This window comes from Notolepis coatsorum (assembly GCF_963971535.1).
Source record: "Notolepis coatsorum genome assembly, chromosome: 18".
Taxonomy (NCBI): domain Eukaryota; kingdom Metazoa; phylum Chordata; class Actinopteri; order Aulopiformes; family Paralepididae; genus Notolepis; species Notolepis coatsorum.
In genome coordinates this window covers 86,124,906-86,146,904 of record NC_140182.1, presented here as the reverse complement: position 1 = coordinate 86,146,904, position 21,999 = coordinate 86,124,906, and the positions used below count along the sequence as shown (strand labels likewise).

The 21,999-nt window shown below is 42.3% G+C and overlaps 1 protein-coding gene across 1 annotated transcript; it reads left to right on the top strand.

Moving 5' to 3' along the window:
* Positions 1 to 289: 289 nt before the first annotated feature.
* Positions 290 to 9,933, top strand: LOC311245009 (aldo-keto reductase family 1 member D1-like; the record flags this gene model as incomplete). The annotated part of the gene is made up of 9 exons (XM_084334758.1): positions 290 to 382; positions 1,344 to 1,511; positions 1,608 to 1,724; positions 1,825 to 1,902; positions 2,349 to 2,471; positions 2,642 to 2,751; positions 6,373 to 6,538; positions 9,670 to 9,752; positions 9,837 to 9,933. The coding sequence occupies 9 exons, from the start codon at positions 290 to 292 to the stop codon at positions 9,877 to 9,879; spliced, it is 981 nt and encodes a 326-aa protein (XP_084190884.1). The 3' UTR covers positions 9,880 to 9,933.
* Between the last annotated feature and the right edge of the window lie 12,066 nt (positions 9,934 to 21,999).

Sequence of the window (21,999 nt, the reverse complement as noted above, 5' to 3'; positions counted from 1 at the left end):
TCAGACTGAAATTCCCATAGGAAAATCCCTACCTTATGGATACTTGGCTATCATCACATTCTCAAAAGGTTTAAAATATAAATATACACATTGATGGGGGTCATAAACAAGTTCTTACTTACATGGGATATGATATTTTCCTATATCATTTTGACTCATGGATCAATACGGACGCAGTGTATGACACCTGCACGAGATACCAGGTTTTTAGTGGGGTCAATAACACAGGTTAATACATCATCTATTTGGAGTATCCAACCTCACCAATGCCATTGTTTAACTCTCAGACATGGATCGGACGTCAGAGAACCACAGTGTCCCACTGAGTGATGGTAATCACATTCCCCTGCTGGGACTGGGCACTTATGGAGATCCCAGAACGGTGAGACTTGCAAAAAGATTTCACAGCATGATTGCTAGATTAAACTGATTACTCTTGTAGATTACTGTTTTTGACATGTTTGGCCCTCATGCACAGAGTTCACGTTTACACTGCAAAAGAAACGACAAGCTGTGCAAGTGATTTTATCTTGTAATCAAGCCTTGAGTATATCGTTACCTCGTTGAGACAAGTTTACTTACTGCATTGGCATTAAAATATCTTGAAACAAGAAACATGTTTTAAGATAATCTTACTTGTTTGGAGAATATTTTACATTATACTGAAACAAGTATCATTCTTGTATCTGCAAGTACTCTGAAACAAGTATCTGCCAGTGCAGTAAGTACATTTGTCTTAACAAGATATCTTGAAATAAATGCTTAGGCTTAATACAAGATGAAATCCCTTGCTAAGATTGTCATTTTTCTTTCTTGACTAATCATTTGTTGACATTCTGTACCAGTATAACCAATAATATATTTCCTTTTACATAATATTTTCAGTTGTCACCAGAAAAAAGTACAAACACAACTATACTATACTGTATACTTTACGTACTCATAGTATAATTTACATATTTTATATTGTTCAGATTCTTTATTGTTATTGACCATATGTATTGTAACGTATTTAATAATTGACAGGGCATACAGACCCTCATCTGCGCCTTTGATTACACTATTTACTTGCTCATATGCTTATATTCAGAGTTAATTATATTGTTTACACTGCTTGTTTTTATCTTTACTATAATTTATAATTGTATTGCTGCTTGTTTTTATCTTTACTATAATTTATAATTGTATTGCCTATATTTATGTCTTCTACTATTACCATGCCCATACATACCTGTACCCCCCCCCCCTCCCCCATGCTGCTATGATGCCTGAATTTCCCCAAGGGGATCAATAAAGAAATATCTTATCTTATCTTAAAAAATGTTACCCCTATTTCCTAATAGACGCCCAAAGGCACAGCGTTTGAGTGTGTAAAGCTGGCAATAGATGTCGGCTACAGGCACTTTGACGGGGCTTTGGTGTATTTCAATGAACATGAAGTGGGTCGAGCCATTAGAGAGAAGATTGCAGATGGAACCGTGAAAAGAGAAGACATCTTCTACTGTGGAAAGGTAGTAAAAGCTCCATCGTGCTAAAAGGACTACTGTTAGCTGTATCTCCAATTCAGTTAATTTGAATGTTTATTAAGCTTGCCTCACCCCTTTTAGCTGTGGAACACATTCCACCCTTCGGAGTTGGTGAGGCCAGCCTTGGAGAGGACGCTGAAGGCCCTGAAACTGGACTATGTCGATCTCTATATCATAGAGCTTCCCATTGCCTTCAAGGTATGGCTTGCATTAAGCCTGTGCACCGTGGATTGAAAATATTTCAATTCTAAATCCATAGTAACAAGGGTGCATGCAACATTCTGTCTCTGCATTTCAGCCTGGAGACGAGTTCTATCCCAAAGACGAGGGTGGAAAGTGCATCTACCACCACACAGACCTCTGCGCCACATGGGAGGTAAGTGCTATCCCTGTACGCAAGCACTGAAAAATATAGAAAATCAAAATCCATTATGAAACAATGGTATATTAATAAAGAATCAGACTCCCCTGGGCTGAAATCCAGATAGCAGCACAATCTCCACACTCAAGGACAACACCATAAATACTGTAGCAAGCCTGTGTTCAAAGTTCTGTCTTGTTTCTCCAGTTGGTTTAAGGTTCTTTCCTTATTAGTTTCAGCTTGTCTGTTTAGTTAATCAACGTCCATCTCTGAAGGGATATCCTCTCTCTCTCTCTCTCTCTCTCTCTCTCTCTCTCTCTCTCTCTCTCTCTCTCTCTCTCTCTCTCTCTCTCTCTCTCTCTCTCTCTCTCTCTCTCTCTCTCTCTGTCTCTCTCTCTCTCTCTCTCTCTCTCTCTCTCTCTCTCTCTCTCTCTCTCTCTCTCTCTCTCTCTCTCTCTCAGGCTTTAGAGGCCTGTAAAGATGCAGGCCTGGTCAAGTCTCTCGGAGTGTCCAACTTCAACCGCAGGCAGCTGGAGCTGCTACTGAATAAACCAGGCCTCAAACACAAGCCTGTATCCAACCAGGTGGAGTGATCTCTGTCTCTCAATGCCTTATCAATGACAGTATGCAAGCATCAGAAATACAGGGAAGGGATTATTCACTCTGGGTTTCGGGTGGGAAGGAATGGATCTTTACTCCAGAGAGGGGTCTGTTTAGCTCAAAACAGTTTGAATATTCCTTTTGTTTTGTTCAGGTTGAATGCCACCCATACTTCACTCAACCCAAACTGCTGGAGTATTGTCGTCAGAATGACATTGTGATCGTAGGCTACAGCCCAATTGGCACCTCAAGAGATGCATCCTGGTACTGACACAATGTTATTAACATTAATAGCCCACTATATCCTTTAAAATAGGCTGTGATTGTTAAAAGTAGCTAGTATGATTTAATTTGACGTTTGCAGACATATTCCAGTTATGAGTCAAATTATTTATAAAGTCATGCTCAGGAATGTAACCTGTCAATGTTTGCTTGTGTCTTTGTAGTTAAGGAGATATGGTCCACATGCGGTAAAGCCAATATTCTGACAGAAATCTTCTTAGAGACATGAACTGGCTCAAGGCTGTGACGAAGAGCAGACAAACACTGTAAACGAAGGCAAACCAAAGATGTATTAACCAAATGAATCATTCTGTTGTGAGGAGGACATGTCATAATCTGACCTAAATCCTAACGATGTGTTCTGTGTCTCAGCAGCTCAGCCGCATTGGCCCCCCAAGAAACCACCCTGTGGAGAGCAGACACTATTTCCTCAACTATCTCTTAAACTTTGCTTGAGTTGGGCCTTCTACAGTTGGAAATAGTTGACGAAATAGAGTCTGCAGTTCACCAGAGGTCTGCTCTCCGCCCGGTGAGGTAATCCGGTGAGGTTTCTCAGGGGGCTGATGCGGCCGAGCTCAAGACGCAGAACACATTGGTATGTTTCACGTCCGATGATCACGTCATCAAATCATCAAAATGGCCGTTTAAATATACAGCAAATGAGGTGTGCCAATCAGTATAATCAGTGCGAATGCTGGGGTCTTGGACGGTTGGAAAATGCGTAAATGCCAAAAGAAACCAAGCAAACTCAATGGGCCTCATTCACGAAGCGATATAAGAACAGATTTCCTCTTATTTTGTTCTTAACTAGCATTTTTTTCAGCAATGTTTTCTTATTTTAGCTTTTCCCTTAGGCAAGACCAAATTCTAAGAGTGGTCGAGAGCACTCTTACCCAGATAAGAAACTCTTACCCTGATAAAAAAAAATAATAATAATAAAAAAACAACCATTGCCCCCAAATACAACTTTAAAAAACCAGACTTTAAAAAACCAGAGAGAGAGAGAGAGAGAGAGAGAGAGAGAGAGAGCGAGCGAGAGAGAGAGAGAGAGAGAGAGAGAGAGAGAGAGAGAGAGAGAGAGAGAGAGAGAGAGAGAGAGAGAGAGAGAGAGAGAGAGAGAGAGAGAGAGAGAGAGAGAGAGAGGCGAAAGGATGAGACAGCTTACATAACAACACACACAAGTGATGTGAGATGACCAAACATGTGATTATAAAGACACGCCGGTCAAATCCTGTGCCTCCACACCTACAAGTTCTGAGCGCACTCAGGGTTTTAGCCACAGGGACCTTTCAGAGAGATAGATGACAGGTCCGGTATTTCCCAACACACGTACGTGTGTGTGTGTGTGTGTGTGTGTGTGTGTGTGTGTGTGTGTGTGTGTGTGTGTGTGTGTGTGTGTGTGTGTGTGTGTGTGTGTGTGTGTGTGTGTGTGTGTGTGTGTGTGTGTGTGTGTGTGTGTGTGTGTGTGTGTGTGTGTGTGTGTGTGTGTGTGTGTGTGTGTGTGTGTGTGTGTGTGTGTGTGTGTGTGTGTGTGTGTGTGTGTGTGTGTGTGTGTGTGTGTGTGTGTGTGTGTGTGTGTGTGTGTGTGTGTGTGTGTGTGTGTGTGTGTGTGTGTGTGTGTGTGTGTGTGTGTGTGTGTGTGTGTGTGTGTGTGTGTGTGTGTGTGTGTGTGTGTGTGTGTGTGTGTGTGTGTGTGCGTGCGCATGTGTGCGCGAGCTGCGGTATGTGGCCAGGAGCGTGCAACTAGACGGTATAAATATGGAATATTAATGCAGTCTATTCCACTATCTCTAGGTGCTGTATGATGACAATACATTTGAATCTGATCAAATTTTGATCCGTCGCAAAGCACGCCAGCGCTACCTGTTGAAAACGGGGATCCGCTCATGCAATGCAGACCCAAGTTGTGCACACGGCTCTCGTTTATAATGAGCTCGCGGGGCGTGTCTGTATGCAAATTAATTGAGCGAGGAGGCGCAATTCAGTTTAGAATGAGTGGGATTCATCATTCAACACACCTGGGTAAAAACAGATTTGGACGTTAAGAACGGGTTGATGAATGCGGCGGTGGATTTTCTTATTTATTCTCTTAACACTTTCAGCGCCAGCCATTACCCTTATCCCTGTAGCTAATGCGCCAGCTTTCCATAGCCTATTTTCACTGTGCGTCACTATGTTTGGAGAGCTATATCTATATTCTATATTATAGCTATGGAGACAATACTATGGTCATTTGACAGTCACTTTCTCCCGTCGAACATGCAAAAAAGAGATAATTATTTCATGTATACGTTCGCGCGTCAAGGTCATAATTTTTTTCAAAGCTCTCGGCGTTGCTACCGGCTTGGCTGGTCGTTCATACTAACACAATTGGCAGTGTTAGGGGTGGGAAAGCCGGTGGGTGGGGATTGGACGTTGTGGACAGCGACTACTACAGGTCGGTTGGTGCGCCTGTACAGCAGAATCAGGAAGTATCGGGGGCAGCGTGAGCCTCCCACGCGTTACTCCTCGCCGCTGAGAGATTGCGCTGTTCAGGTTAAAATATGCGACAGCTGCCTCCTAGTGTACCGGAGGGGACACGTGATGCAAGGCTTGGTCCTCACTGCAGCCGACCAGTGGGAGGCATAGTCTAGCAACGTTTGAGACAGGGGAGGGGAGAATTGAAGGGAGAATTGGCGAGACAAAATTGGGATGGGAGAAAAATAGAAAATAAGGAGAAAAAGTGGAGAAAAAAAAAATGCGACTTGTACCCACCTGGCAACTGTCTTTGCATAAAAATAGCTCAGGTCGTCAGAGAGGGAACAAGCAGCCATTTTCCGTGTGGTCCTAGTGGTCCGGTCACATCTCCGTTTATTATTGTGTAACATTGTTTTGGACGATAAAAAAGTGCAAGGGACCATAACTGCCTTCTGAAAACATGCAGGGGACATGTCCCCTGTGTCCCCCCCGTTAATTACGCCCCTGTCACGTGTTATCCCGTGGTGAATTTTGTATAGTTTAGGAGTGATCTGGGCTAATTCCTGAAAAGCTGAGTTATAGGGTGATAAATTTACTAAATTACAAAAAAAATATTAATAATAGAAAAAAGGATATAAAAATGAGTTTACTCGTCATTGGCGCTCAACGCATGGCGGCCAAAAACGAGTTAACTTGTCTTTGGCGCCCAATGTGTTAACAGACGGTTAAGAAAACGTAAATATATAAGAGAGTATTGGTGAATGAGGCTCAATGGGTCCAGTGTCCGCGGGAGAAGCCAGGCAGACCTTGCCCAGAGGCCCTCGTGAGCTCTACAGGCCTGCCCGCTGGTGTAATCAATGGAGACTCAAGGCTAGCAGTCCTGCAGCATAGAAATAAAGCACACAGAACAGACACCATGCAGACAGAGCAACCAGAAACATTTTATAATAACCAGCAGGGTTATTATACAAGGGAAACATAAAAAATGGAAAGGATTTGAAACAAAGTGAATATTGTGTTTTTGATTGAGGACCTTTTTCATCTCCTTGACTACAATGCTCCACTGTTTCTTATGGATCAAATTAGTTTTCCGATCGTAGAAATGTATTGCTTTAAAACAGCTGCTCTCTGGACTCTGCCCTGTAGGGTGAACCTGAAATGCCCCCCTATGCTGGAGGACGAGCTGTTAGTGTCTATTGGGGAAAAGTACAACAAGAGCAGTGCCCAAGTTGCCCTGCGCTTCAACACTCAGAGAGGAGTGGTGGTCATCCCCAAGAGCTTCAGCCCTCAGAGGATCACACACAACTTCCAGGTATGTTCAGATGACAACATGATGTCTGTAGGTACACTATGTATGAAGTCAAATATACAAAATGGAACTATTGTGGGGGCAGCGGTGGCCTAAGGTTAGAGAAGCGGGTTTGTGACCGGAAGGTCGCCGGTTCGATCCCCCGGACCGGCAGGAAAAATCTGGGCTGGGGAAGTGAATGAATAACTTTCTCCCATACCCTTAACACCAACCACTGAAGTGCCCTTGAGCAAGGCACTAAACCCCCAACTGCTGCACTGGAGTTGCTCAGTTGCCAACAGTGTCAGACTGTGGTTGTACTGGGCAGCTCCCAGGTGTGAATGGAACTGTGTGAATGTGAAGCAGGGCGTAGCTGAAAAAGAGAGCATCCATGCTCAGCGAACCTACCCTGGGTAAATAAAGGTTAAATAATCGGCTCAAACAAGGGACTAAACACATTTCGCAAATGTGGAACGCCCTACCCAAAGCTGTAAAGGAATGTGAATCACTACCCACTTTCAAAACCACTCTCAAAGAACACCTACGGGAGACTGCAATTAGAAACTGGCCCCTGTAAATGTCCTAACCCAACCCCCTCCAATGTACAGTAAATTACCTAACCCAAGAATACACGAGACCCTCCTCTTGGAACCAAGTATGGTTTCGTCGATATTCCAATGTACAGTTTTGCTTGTACAGTTGTACAGTTTCCCCCACCCCAAATTGCAGCCTCCCGTAGGCGCTCTTTAAGAGCGGTTTTGAATGTGGGCAGGGATTCACATTCCTTTACAGCTTTGGGTAGGGCGTTCCACATTGTTGTGGCATAATTGCGAAACGTGTTTAGTCCCTTGTTTGAGCCGAATCTGGGTTTAACATGATTTGTGAGCTTCCTCTGGTGTAGTGGTTGTGGTATTCACTGACCTTTGGGAAGTATTTTGACATGTACATGGGCACCCCGGTCGTATAGTGTATCATGTAGACCAGGCCCATTGCAAGTTGCTGTACTCTGTCGTCTACTCTAAGCCATCCTAGGTTGTCAAAGTGGGCAGGGGTGAGGTGGGTTCTGGGGTTCAGGTCAAGTAGTAGTCTGACCAGTTTGTTTTGTGATGTTTGTAATTTTGTTTTAAGCGCCTTTGAGGTGCTTTGGTACCATGAGGTGCACGCATAGTCATAGTACCCTTGAATGAGTGCTCCTGCCAGAGTCTTCAGGGTATTCTTGTTTACCAGAGAGGAGATCCGGTACAAGAATCTAGTTCGTTGGTTGACTTTTTTTTATTACATTGGATGCCATTTTGTCACAGGAAAGATTTGCCTCTAGGATGGAACCCAGGTAGGTAATTTCGTCTTTCCTTGTGACAATATTGTCACCCACTGTAACTGAGAAGCCGTCGGTCTTGCTGAGTTTGTTATTTGAACTGAAGAGAATGGACTCTGTTTTGCCCATGTGTAATGATAGTTTGTTATCAGCGAGCCATATGCAGATTTTGCCTAGTTCCGTGCTGAGGGTTTTTTCAACCTGCAACTTGTTCTTGTCAGAGACCAGCAGGGCTGAGTCGTCCGCAAACAGGAACAAGTTGCAGTCACAGGCTGACGACATGTCATTTGCATAAATTAGGAAGAGTAGTGGTCCTAGTATGCTTCCTTGTGGAACACCACAGCTCACTGTGAGGGGGGGGGATAGAGTACCGTTTACCTCTACCATCTGTTCTCTCCCCTCCAGGTAGGATTGCATCCAGCTCACTGATAAGCTATCAAAACCAATTGCTTTTAGCTTGTCCATTAGAATGGAGTGATTGACAGTGTCGAAGGCCTTTTGTAGGTCCAGCATGACCATGCCGCAGTATTTGCCCGCGTCCACCTCTTGTTTGATGTGGTCGTTCAAATAGAGGAGGCATGTGTCAGTGGAGTGGGACGTTCTGAAGCCAGATTGGAATTCGTAGATTAGATTTTTTTCCGCTAGGTACTTTTCGACCTGTTCGTAGACTATTTTCTCCATGACTTTCGAGATGGAGGTAAGAATAGAAACAGGGCGGTAGTTGCCTGGGTCTAATTTGCTGCCCTTTTTGTGCAGAGGGGTCACTCTCGCAATTTTGAAGTCCTTGGGGACGTGCCCCTGTTTTATAGAGAGGTTTATTATGTGTGTGATGACTGGGGTGATGGCGGCTGCTGCGTCTCTGAGGAATTTGGAGGGGATGTTGTCATGGCCAGTGGCCTTGTTAGGTTGGAGGGCGCTCAATTTTTTGAGTACCTCATCGGTTGTTACCATTTCAAGTTTGAAGTCGTCTTTGTGGACCCCTAGGTTTTTGTAGTATGCTACTATGTGTTCTACCCCATAATGCCCTGAGTGGGAGGGTAGTTTGTTTACCAGTGTTGTGGCTATGTTTGTGAAAAAGATGTTTAAGTAATTGGCTACTAACATTTATGACATACACGACATACATATACAGTACTGTTACATCCAGACATTTATGACATACAAGATATACGTCAAGCAGTAGTCTGACCAGTTTGTTTTGTGATGTTTGTAATCTTGTTTTTAGTGCCTTTGAGGTGCTTTGGTACCATGAGGTGCAAGCATAGTCGTAGTACCCTTGAATGAGTGCTCCTGCCAGAGTCCTCAGGGTATTCTTGTTTACCAGAGAGGAGATCCGGTACAAGAATCTTGTTCGTTGATTGACTTTTTTTATTACATTGGTTGCCGTTTTGTCACATTTTGTAGCCCCACAGAATCGTGATGTCACACAATGGGTCTGTCTTTTACCTTGCCCCTCCCCCCTCTTCACGCTAGAACGACTTGTGAGATCAGCTGGTCCAAAACCGATTCTGACATGATGACAGCCTTTGAATGTCTCCTCCTCCCTCCTAGCAGTTCTCAAGACCAGACTCTGCCATTCTGCACAAGCACAACTCTGCTGAGTTGGCAGCTCCGGTTGGCATGCTGGCACAGAACAGACGACTCAGGACTTGGACAGAGTCTGAACTCTGCTATGAGCTGAAGGAGACATTCAAAGGCATTTAAAAAAATTCATAAAATAGAAATCATTCTTTGAAATGGCTGCTTCTATAATGTAGCACCACTAATCTGCCACACATATTCATTTACACATATGACGTAATAGAAATTATTGCAATAATTCCACATCATATTGTTGCAGATATTTGATTTTTCACTCACCGAGGATGAAATGAAAGCCATCGAGGGACTGAACAAAAGCATTCGCTTTGTGGAGCTGCTGATGTAAGTAGTACAGCTACACCTGGTTTATGAGGAGCTTTAATAGTATATAACATGTTCAGTAATAAAACTCTCTTTTTGTCACAGGTGGAGTGACCATCCTGAATACCCATTTCATGATGAATATTAAAGTCCTTTGACTTTCATTTGTCTATTTGAAATACATAATTTCCAGACAAAATTCCAGAGGTTACTGTACAATATATAAAGTAAAAGTAAACAAAATAAATTAAGCTAGTATAAACTAGGCAACATATATACAAAAGTATGTACTGTGCAGTTAGATGGAACCAGACAGTATGTGCCAGGGATTAGATGTATGTGCATATGTCTATTCAGTGTATTCATAGTATATATATATATATATATATATATATATATATATATATATATATATATATATATATATATATATATATATATATATATATATATAAAGAGCATCTGTGCTCAGCGAACCTACCCTGGGTAAATAAAGGTACATTTAAATTTTTTTTTAAAACAACAAAAAAACGTTTTTTTTTCTTTTTTTTTTAGATTAATGCGTTAAATATATTATCGCAAGATACTAGTATAGCGTTAACGCAGCACGTTAACGCCGTTAACGGCCCAGCTCTAATATATATATATATTAGAGCTGGGCCGTTAACGGCGTTAACGTGCTGCGTTAACGCTATACTAGTATCTCGCGATAATATATTTAACGCATTAATCTAAAAAAAAAAGAAAATTTACCTTTATTTACCCAGGGTAGGTTCGCTGAGCACAGATGCTCTTTTTCAGGAACGCCCTGCTTCACATTCACACAGTTTCATTCACACCTGGGAGCTGCCCAGTACAACCACAGTTGACACCATTGGCCACTGAGCAACTCCACTGGAGCAGTTGATTCAAGCCATGTCACATAGTTCAAGTTTGAAATGATTCTTTCTGTTTAGCTCCTGAGAGTGTGCTAGATACTGTACTGTACTGGTAATATTATTTATTTGTGTTAACTTCTGAATAAAACAACTTATTAAACACAAGTACATCTTATTGAACATTATTTTGATATTTCATTACCAATTATCATAGCAAAACAGCTTTTTCAAACAGTCTGTAATGCATTTTGGAAACGGGAGATGGGCTCATGGTGTAATGGGCCACCTGGCCTGAGAAACATAAGGAGGAAAGAAAAAGTAAGGACTTACTTCTGGTCATTATTTGGGTAGAACACACATATTTTGAATGCCTTCGGCAGGTTTTTTATTTTTTTTTGGGCCATTTTAATCTAGATTAATCTAGATTAAATCCAGGATTGCAGATAGATTAATCTAGATTAAAAAAATTAATCTATGCCCACCTCTAATATCAGGGCTGACCCCTATTAATCGATTAGTCGACTAATCGGTCGAAAGGAGCCGTAGTCGACTGGCCAACCTCTTAGTCGAATATAATATAAAAAAAAAAAAAGTATTATTATTATTTTTAAATTTTTTTGTATCATTCTTTCCAAAAGAAAAGAGGCATAGAAGCGTGGCTAACGCTAATGGCACGCATACCAGAGGCTAACTGCCTATGAAAACAGGCACAGAGGCACTGAAAGAGGATTTCACCCATCTAATGAACACACTAGACTAGACAAATATCAAGATGTATCCATCAGTGGACCAATTGCATGCTTTTGCAGAGGACTCCTTCAGACATTAAGCACCCCCCACAGCCCAAATGTAATGATACAAAATTAAAATTAAAATTAAATAAAAAACAAATAGAAAAATATTATACTTATCTCTTTTTTTTTTTATTCTTTTTTTAAGTTGACCAATAGTCGACTAACGGCAAATGTGTTATGAGAGTAATATAGAATATTATTACATGGCGTTTTAACATTAGCCGAAATGCTTGATTGTGATTGGTCAATAGCCCCCGACAGCGGTGAATAATTTTTCGATAACCACCGGTGATTATTGTTTTTCGCAGCTGGAGTAATCACTCCACTGACACACACTGTTTCAGTGCAATCAGACACACCTGCCGGGCTGCCCGCGATAATAATAATCACTTTATTTGGGCTGACAGAGCCACAGAACAACTGCGTCTGGATTTTATCTCGTCTTGTCGATTTTGTTAAATGAATTAGGTATATTGTTAGTAAGTTAGCCATGTAATAAGCGGGATAATGTGTAGCTATACTCGGTCATCATCGCAAAATAATTGACCTTCACTGACGTTTAAAACACCTCGCCGAGGCGCCTCGGTATTTTAAACTCCGTGTCGGTCAATTATTTTGCGACAATGACCTCGTAGCTATACATTATCCCTTACATATAAGAATATAGGACATATAGATATGGATATAATGTTATCAATATGTATATTCACAGAGAGTTCACAGTATATAGAATTGTATACATATAAGCAGAACATGTTAGCATTTGGTAGCATTATACTAAGCATGATAGTGGAAGTTAATGAGGGGCAAAAATACCAACATTTTCTGCTTCCAATATCTCAAATGCCAAAACACTGATTTAAATGCTTTTTGGATGGACTGGAAGAACTCTGCCACAAATCAGATAGTATTTTTTTTAAACTGTCTATCCCTTTAAGTGCCTTGCAAAAACACAAAGATTATTCCAGTCCACTTACTTTTCACTTACTGATAATTTGTTTGTACTGTAGGCTACATCTCACTGGAGGGCACTAGAGGGCTCAAACCCCCACTAATTGAAGTTAATGAATTGGTCCCCCATATGAGTTTTGTATGAACATTCAATAAACCCCCTGCATTCTTTTTGGTTGGTGTTGCAATGTAGAAAGTAAAGTCCACACACACCTCTCTTCTCCCAGCTCCTAGTTGAGGCCTGATGTGTGTAGCCTAAGTCTTCCTGTTTCAATAAAGGTCATATCAGTAAGACATTTGATTGTTTGAAATGAGAACCATGTGAATGAGAACCATGTAGATAAAAAATGTGTGGAATAAGCACATCATTTAATGGTTGAGTCTAAACAGTCCTCACATTACGGTTCATAACAGGAAGGACCATTTAGACTTAAAACAATATCCCATCCTCATTGCCAGCGGATTTTCTGGACATTAAGTGGTATACTTGCTAGTAGTGTAGTTGATGTAATGCCATTAGCTTACTCACGAGTCCCGTAGTCAGTTCTGACTTCTCGGGAGAGCATGGCCCCCGAACCGCCCTGGAGGAGCTACAACTCATGACCTCTACACAGTAAATTTCGCAGAGTAAATTTTACTCTAACTGAGTACATTTTACTCAAACTAAACTCGAGTAACATTTACTGTGTACATTTTAACACTCCTGGCTACGGCCCTGCTCACACAGACAACCTAGCTAGCGGATACAATAAACCCTGGTTCTAGTAAACAGCATCAGTGAGCACGCAAAAGATTTCAACGTTGTCCTTCTGCCCTCACTGAGAGGAGGTTGTTGTACTTTAGTCAAACATCTGGATAGATTTGGTTCCAAATTTATCAGGATGATCATACTAATCCCACAAGGTGGATTGGGATTTGATAGAGAAAAGTAATGCACCTTGTTTTACAGAAATGCACTGCAACCTTTTGTGAGATTTGTGAGAAATCAACCTTTGTGCCCTTAACACTTTCATGGCCAACCACGTATATATACATTATTGGGCTCCATGCTTAAAGGGCCAACAACGTATATATACGTTATTGACTCGTTTTTGCTTGTATTCCATTTTAATATGCTACTCAATGGAGAAGCATCCAACTGCAGAGCCGCAGAGCGGCGCTCTCAGGTCCGGCGGTCTGAGGACCGCTCAGCAGCGCCACCCACCCTATGGCTGAATTGGAGTATTGCGACTGAACTATGTTAGAGTATTGCAGCGAAAACAATCGATTGATTGATTGAAAACTTTATTAACAGATTGCAGAATGGGTACAGTACAGTACAGCTCAATACATACAATTGTTAAGGGGATGCACACCAGAGAAAGACTTTTGTCTTGTTTACATCAGGGTCCCCCATTTTCAATTCATCATAACATATGTTTTATTTTATTTTATTCTTTATTAGTTGTCATACAGAAGTACAGAATACTTTTATACAAAATGCTTCTTTCTGTTACACTCCAGAGACTGTGCTAGACAAAAATAGATAAGTATAAAATAAGTATAGCAAGTATAAAATAGAAGTCAAGTACGTGGACAAAAGTTTTCAGTATATACATATATACAATGTACAATGCAGAGTAGAAGTAACTGAGTTACCATACAATATACTATACAGTGCAAAGCAGAAATGGGATGAGGTACAATTTAGGTACAATTTACAGTAAGGTGTAATGAGGTATGGGTTGTAGTGCAAATTCATGAAAAAGAAGTTATAGAGCTTAGCTTGGGGGGTAACCTAGTGTTTTTTTTGTGTTCTCATTGACTCCCATGTTAAAACGCAGATTTTTTATCTGCACTCATTCATTCAATTGCCACTGTAATTATCAAATAAACGCTATTTTCGTACCACCAGGAGCCTGTTGCTCTGCCAGTAGGTCTGTTACCGGATTATGACACACGGTGGCGCAGTTGCACTATGGCTGGTGTAGGCAGTCAAAGCACCGGGCCATTGTACTTCCTATTGGTCCAGGGGGTGATGTCAGCAGCTTGCAGCCATGTAGTGAGTGCTCTGGAGGGGGGGGGGGGGCGGATAGAGAGCAGCGATTGGAAGGACTTCCTTCTCCTCACACACAGCGGCTGAGCCGGGGTGGAGCCTACCTCGCGCGGCTTTGCTGAGGAGCAAATAGCGGAAGAGGGCTGGTCCTTCAGCAGACGGCGGTCTGCTCTTCAGAATTTACCGGGAGAAATGTTTACTGTACCCCCGCGGACATAATAAGCAATAAGCGGTGCTTACTAACGTTATTAGTTACGCTATTTCTGACCGAATTAGTCATTCATTTGTAAATATGAAGACATATTCTTTTTCACACGGACTCTGTGCATCTTTTCGATGCTGAACTTATGGGTTGAAAACGTGTACAAATATGAACTAAATGCAGATGTCTGCGTTTTTTTTGTCAGTGCACTTCCTGAAAATATATATTTTTTTTTAAATATTAAAGATTAAGAATTATATGGCCTTGAACTTGATGCAAACATTTCCTGCTTATGATTACAACTCTGCAAAATCGTTAGAGGGGCATAATGGCACATTTATTTTCATTGTAGTGTAGCCTACTTGTGCTGTATAATGAGAATGAATTTGAATCTAATGAAATCTAATTATAGGATTTTCTCAATGTTAAGCACAGGGTCCAATTCCAGGAATGTAACTGGCATACTGTATGTGACAGTACTAGAGATTGTCATGTTCATTATTATATGCTAACAAATGCTTGTTACTACATTAGAAATAAATGATTGCAGAATGTATCAACTAGTTCAAAGCTTCTACCTATAAATCAAAGATATATAACTCTATTTATGACAACTCTTTAAGTTTGAATCTCGCAGTGTTAGCTGCTTTTTCATTTCCTAGTGTTGGCTATCCTTTTGGTCACGCTTATTATATTGAAGTGTAGTGCTGATCTCTGATTCAGAATTTAGCCTTTATTTGTAGTCATTCTCATTTTGGGCTACTGGCGTTATTCTACACATAAACTCCCTTAGTGGAGGTTTATTGTTTTACGTTTTCAATATAAACTCCGTTATTAGGAGGTGCCTTTGTGGCTTATTTCTTTTTCTACTATACCTCTTTATTGAGTGTAGTCCTGTTTTTTGGACTTGATTTATTTTCTTAAATACTCACTTTGAGGCTTCCACCTGTAAAGGTTGTTTTGTGTTGTTTATTTTTCCCCTTCTCCTAAAATGTCTGCGTAAGCAGTTTAGTGGTTATTTGTTACACGGATAACTTAGAGTCCCTATTATCTGCTTGTGATGTGACCCACACACACCCGCAGCCCTCACACTAACATGCACTAATAATTCACCTTTCCCCCTCCTCCCACACTGTGCAACATCCTGATATGCAATATCCACAGTGCAATACCCACCCACTACCGTCTGACACTGTGATTGTTATTTGTGTATTGCTATTCTGTATATTATTGTTATTTTGTATATTGTACAGGACTATAACATTGTCTTATTGTATAGCATTTAATGTTTCTGTATAGGATTTTATGTTTCTCTTTTATTACTTGTGATTTTATTACTGCACCTTAAGCTTGAGTCCCAAATCTAGTTGTATGCAAATATAATGACAATAAAGTACAATCTAATCTAATGTAATGGTTCAATTACCTTGCAATGCAGCTGAATTTGCGAGATCACGAGTAACAGTGTAACAAACCATCAGGTTAATGGTCCAAGGCATGGTTATACAATACACAAACATACATATATACAGAAAATAGCACATGACAAAAATAAAAAGACACCCTCCAATTCCCTCCCTTCCCTAATTATAATACAATTGACATTTCCGCAGACATACTACAATAGAAATAATTATTGTTAATGTTAATTTATAAAGGGGAACTATCCTATAAACGGCATTCCTCAGTGTCCAGTACCTTTCCCCAGCTCTATGGATTCACATCAACAGCATCCACGTATCCAACTCTCAATGTCCGAGATTTCTCACCCGCCTAAGTGGCAGCCTGTGTGGCATTTGGCACCCGTCCACACAGTGGTAGGAGCCCAGCCTTAAAATGTCCCAAGATCCTGAGATAGAACCATGTTGCTTTTCAGTACCTGAAATATAGAACAATGATCCTCTTATTTTTTTATTTTAATTTTTTTTCAAGCCTTTCCGAGGTGTTCCATAGACTCACTGGAACTGTGCAAAAGTCCCCACATAGTGAAAGAAACATCCAAATAGCTCTCCTTTAAATTACCTACCAGAAACCACGGAAATATCAGCACAAAAATAAAAATAAAAATAAACCCATATAAAAATACAATAAAAAACAAACTAATAAAATACAATAAAAATAAACAACTGTTCTTCGGCTTTTTTTCTTTTTTCTTTTTTTCCTAAACCTTTCTCCCATTTTCCCTTTCCTTTCCTTTCCCTTACCTTTCATGTTTCCTATCTCTCTCCTTTAGATTCTTACATTTTCCAGGAAGTGTATAAACGATGTCCATGTCCTTTCAAATTGTTCTGTTTTTCCCTTCTGTATGTATGTTAGTTTCTCCATTGCTAAGTTCTCTGACACTTCCTTTAACCATTGTTTAGCCCCTGGTCTCTGTATCTCCTTCCAGTTTAGAGCTATCACTCTCTTGGCCTGTAGCAAACAAAAATTTATCAATTTCCTCTTTCTAATATAAGCTGGGAACTTCTCCGGGTATAAGTGTAGTATACATAACTTAGGATCGGTCGGGATTTCTATCTCTGTCATCTCCGATATGAGTTCCAATATCTCCTTCCAATATTCCTGTATCTTCTCACATTCCCACATACAGTGGTATAGGGTCCCTATCTCTACCCCACACCTAGTACATTCATCCGGGATCACGGGATAAAACGTGTGTAATTTCTCTGGTGTCATATATACTCTATGTATCCACTTATATTGTAGGAGTTTACATCTGGTATTAATTGAAAGTGTCTGTGACATCTCACATGCTTGTTCCCAGTCCTCTTCTGCTATTTCTACCCCCATGTCCCTCTCCCATGCCCGCAAACTGCTCAAAGAGCTCTCATCTGATCCTGATAACAACACATCATAAAACTTGGATAATTGTCCTCTTCCCACCATATTGTTCCTAGTAAATCTTTCTATTATGGATGTGGGTGGTTCCTCTGTGCCCCTGTTCTTTGAGACTACGTAGCTCCTGATTTGAAAGTATTTAAATCTATGTGATCTTGGGATTTCAAATGTGCTTACTATCTGTTCGAAGGTCATCAATTCCCCCTCCTTGTATACGTTTTTATTTTTAATCTTACCCAAACCCCTTTCTGCCCAATTTTTGAATCCCCCATCATTCCTTCCCGGCTTAAATTCCTCATTCCCCCAGATTGGTGTATACTCCGATAATTTATCTCTTCTACCTAAGTGTAAATGCGCCTTGTGCCAGATCCTTACTGTATTTTTGAGGAACGGGTTCTTTGTACTTTTTATCAACAAGCTACTCTGTCGTGAATATATATATGCGTCTAGTGTTATCTTTGTCTCTTCTTTTTCTATCTCCATCCAAGCCGGTATATCTGTCTGTTGAAAGTAAAACATTGCTGTCCTGAGCTGTGCCGGCCAGTAATAAAGCCTCATATCTGGAAGTCTAAGCCCTCCTCTGTCATACGGGAGGTAAAGGAGTGTCAGTCTCAACCTGGGTTTTTTATTGTTCCATATGAAACGTGTGAACATAATTTTCAATCTCCGAAAGAAGGTTTCAGGCAAGGGCATTGGGATTGACTGGAATAGGTATAGGAATTTAGGCAATATAGTCATTTTAATAACATTCACTCTGCCTATCATTGATATTGGTAATTTGCTCCATCTTTCAAGGCTATTTTCTACATCTGTCATTATTGGATCGTAATTACTCTGTACTAACTCTGTACTATATTAAGTCTTTAATCTCCGGGGTTAGCTTTATCCCCAAGTATGTAAACCCCTTGGGGGAGCTCGCAAACTGCGTGTGCACCGGTGCTTTCTCCCTTTCTCTTTCATTAAGTAACATAAGTGCGCTTTTATTTTGATTCGTCTTATATCCTGAAAATACTCTAAATTTCTCTAGTATTTCGTTCGCATTTCTAATTGAGGTATCCAATTTAGTTAAGTATAGTATTATATCGTCCGCGAAAAGTGATAGGCGATGCTCCATACCCCCTATTCTCATCCCCGTGATTCCCGGGTCCTGTCTAATCATCATCGCTAATGGTTCGATTGCGAACAAAAATAGCAACGGAGAAATTGGACATCCCTGTCTGGTAGATCTCTGTAGTTTAAACGGCGTCGATATTTGGTTGTTTGTAGTTATTTCGACCATTGGGTCTGTGTATAGAATCCTGATCCATTTTATATATCCCTCTCCAAACCGAACCTTTTAAGTGTTTCAAACAGATATCCCCATTCAATCCTGTTAATGCCTTTTCGGCGTCCAATGACAGAACTGCGTGGTCTTTTTCGTTTTTTCTTAGTGTGAAGAACATTTAGTAATCTCCTAATGTTATGAAATCCCTGTCTTCCCAATACAAATCCGTTCTGGTCATTTTTTATCAGATGTGGAATCGACTTCTCTATGCGTCTAGCTAGCGCCTTACATAAAATCTTCGTATCACAGGACATGAGGGACACAGGACGATATGAAGTTGTGTCCGAGGGTGGTTTTCCCGGTTTCTTAAGTACCGAAATCATCGCCGACCTTAAGGATAGAGGCAAAGTCCCCTCCTCATATGCTTCATTGAACATTTCCAGTAGGTGGGGTAGCAGTTTCCCTGCGAATCTCTTGTATATTTCTGTTGGTATCCCATCTGGGCCCGCCACCTTCCCGCTATTCATAACCGTAAACGCCTCGTTTAATTCTTCTATTGTTAGCACTTGGTCAAACTGTTTCTGTTCCTCTTTCGTTATTTTTTGGGAATTCTAACTTGTCCAGGAATTCATTTTGTTGCACTGTGTCCTTTGGGTATTCTGATTTATATAACTTTTCATAATAATCCTTAAAGGCGTTATTTATTTCTATTGGGTCATTCGTTTCAACCCCATTCCCTAGTTTGATCGTATTTATCATTCTTTCCGTTTGTGCCTTTCTAATTCTCCACGCCAGTATCTTGCCTGCTTTTTCCCCTTGGTCGTAGTATGACTGTTTTAGCCATTGTAAGTCCGATGTTATCTTTGTAGTGGATAGATGCTTGTACTGGGCCTTTAATACCCGTAGTTCTCTCTGTTTTGCTGGGTCTTCTCCTCTATATAGCTGTTTTTCCACTTCTTTCACCTGTCTTTCTATGTCCTCCATTTGCTTATAGTGTTCCTTAGATTTATGTTTAGTATAGCTTATCATCTCTCCCCTTATATACGCCTTAAATGCCTCCCATCTCATCGTTGCACTTGTCTGGTCTGTATTTATGGAGAAGTACATGTCTATCTTTTCATCTATAAAAGTCATACATTTCGGGTTGTTGAGCCATTTGGTTTGGAGTCTGAATCTAGGGGGTGCCTTCGCTATTTCCGGCATGTTCATTGATAACGTCATTGGAGAATGGTCAGACAGTAATCTACTGTCATATTCACTTCCTGTAAATTTAGACATCAAGCTCGTCGAAACAAAAAAATAGTCTATTCTAGAGAATGATGGCCTACTTAGTAATTTTGAAGCGCACGAATATTCCTTCTTGCCTGGGTTTAATTCTGTTTCATTATGGCTTTTGCTCAGCATCATCTGCACTGTACTTCACTTCGTGCACGAGCACTGAATAAAAAATTCCACCATGTACCTTTACATCCCAACATTCGTCTGGCCACACCCCCATCCGCTTACCTTCATAAGCAGGTGTGTGGTCACCTACTCACCTCCTTCTTCACTTTCACCACAAGGAAGTGCCTTCGGTAGATCCCACACTTGACAAGGTTGTTAGCTGAAGAAAGTTGAGACGTGTTTACATTGTTGCTTGTTTTTTTCTTCTCTCATATATTTCGACAGAAAAAAACTAAGTCATAATGTCTACTTCGGAGAGTCGCGCTCGCAACGCTACTCTTCACCAGCGGTTCTCCATTTCCGCCTCCGTCGTGCGTCTTGGAACGGGGCTGAGACCTCTCTCGTGGTCGGCAGCCACGCCCGGTAGGCGTCCGATGGGTAGTTTGCCTCTCCAAGGAGCTGGTGCACCAGTGCCGTCTCCTGTGCGATGGCCTGGTTCCGGCTCTGGTTCCTCTGCTTCCGGGGAATCGTCCGCTGTTGGGCGGCCGGTTCCCTTGGTTGCGGGGGATTTGAGATGCAAACTTTTTGCGTCAGCTCGCTCCCGTCGCAAGATGGTGGCTTGCAGACGCGAACGGCTCGGTTTTGGTGAGTTGCTGGAGCCAGGTGAGGATGCGTCGGTCTCTACATGCCCGATGGAGACAGAGAACTACATGATAGAGGCGGACGGGTTCTTATTTGAAGGCCCGGTGGAGACATGTCTCCCGCCCGTCCAGGTAACACTGGAGGGGGGTGAGATGTCTCCTTGGGGCGCCTCGTTCGAAGATGTTGGGGTAGAACCTCTGACTCGTCGGCGGGATGCCCTGCTATCAGCCACATCGGAGTGTGGCTCCTTGACCAGTAGTAGCCTGCTGTATGTGAGGGATGCGGGCTCGGAGGAGGAAAGTCTGCAGGGGGAACTGCATGCTTTGTTTCCCGAGCTCATGGCGGCGGCAGTCGCAAACGGCGTGCCGCTGCCGCAGCCACTGCCTGTTCCTGTCCCTGATGATCTCATAGGTCATCTATGGCAATGTCGCCCGGTGAGAGGGGTGGACGTTGTCTACCCATTTTTCCCCTCAATGGCGGCCTATGTCCGTCAGGGCCAGGTGGTCTCCCACATCATAGGCCTTACTCCTGCCTACGTGCAAGTCACGCGGGTGGCGGGTTTGGTCGACGGTATGAAGGAGGGCGCGCCACGGCTTGATAGGCCGATGGCGGCGCTCCTTTGTCCGGAGGTGGTGTGGGAGCCGTTACGGAAGCCGGTTCCCCAAGGGAAATCGGCGAGGCGGTTGGCATATTGGAGCGACCAGTCATTTATCACCGGAACACAATCTCTAGCTGCTGCGTCTAATATCGCGCAGCTGGCGAGATTCATGTCCGGGATATTGACGGGCGGCACGGAGCTGAGTGATGTACAACATGACCAGCTCGCCCAGTCGGCAGGAGCCATCCTGCATCTGACTCAGCCGCAGGCTATAGCCGCTGGGAAAGTGCGCGCCCTGGCAACTCTGGTCCAGCGCCACCTTTGGCTGGAGCAGGCTCGTGTGCCGGAGAAGAAGAGAGTTCCACTTCTGACGGTACCCCTCTCCGATGCTGGACTATTCGGGACGGGCCTGAAGTTGATGACCTCGACTTGCAGAGAGATGCAGGAGGAGCGATCCGTGCTCCAGCCTCATTTTCCCCCTCCCGATGTCGCCGGTGGAGTCAGACGGCTGCCACGTCGTCGAGCATCCTCCGCCGTGGTCGCCGCTGCCACCACCGCCACTGCTGGACCTTCGGTGAAGAAGGCCAGGAGGAGAGAGGGCGCCTCCGCTACGACAGCTGGCCCATCTACGCCCGAAGGCGACGGTAGGGATCGTCGAGACCAGCCGCCGATCGTTTACCGTC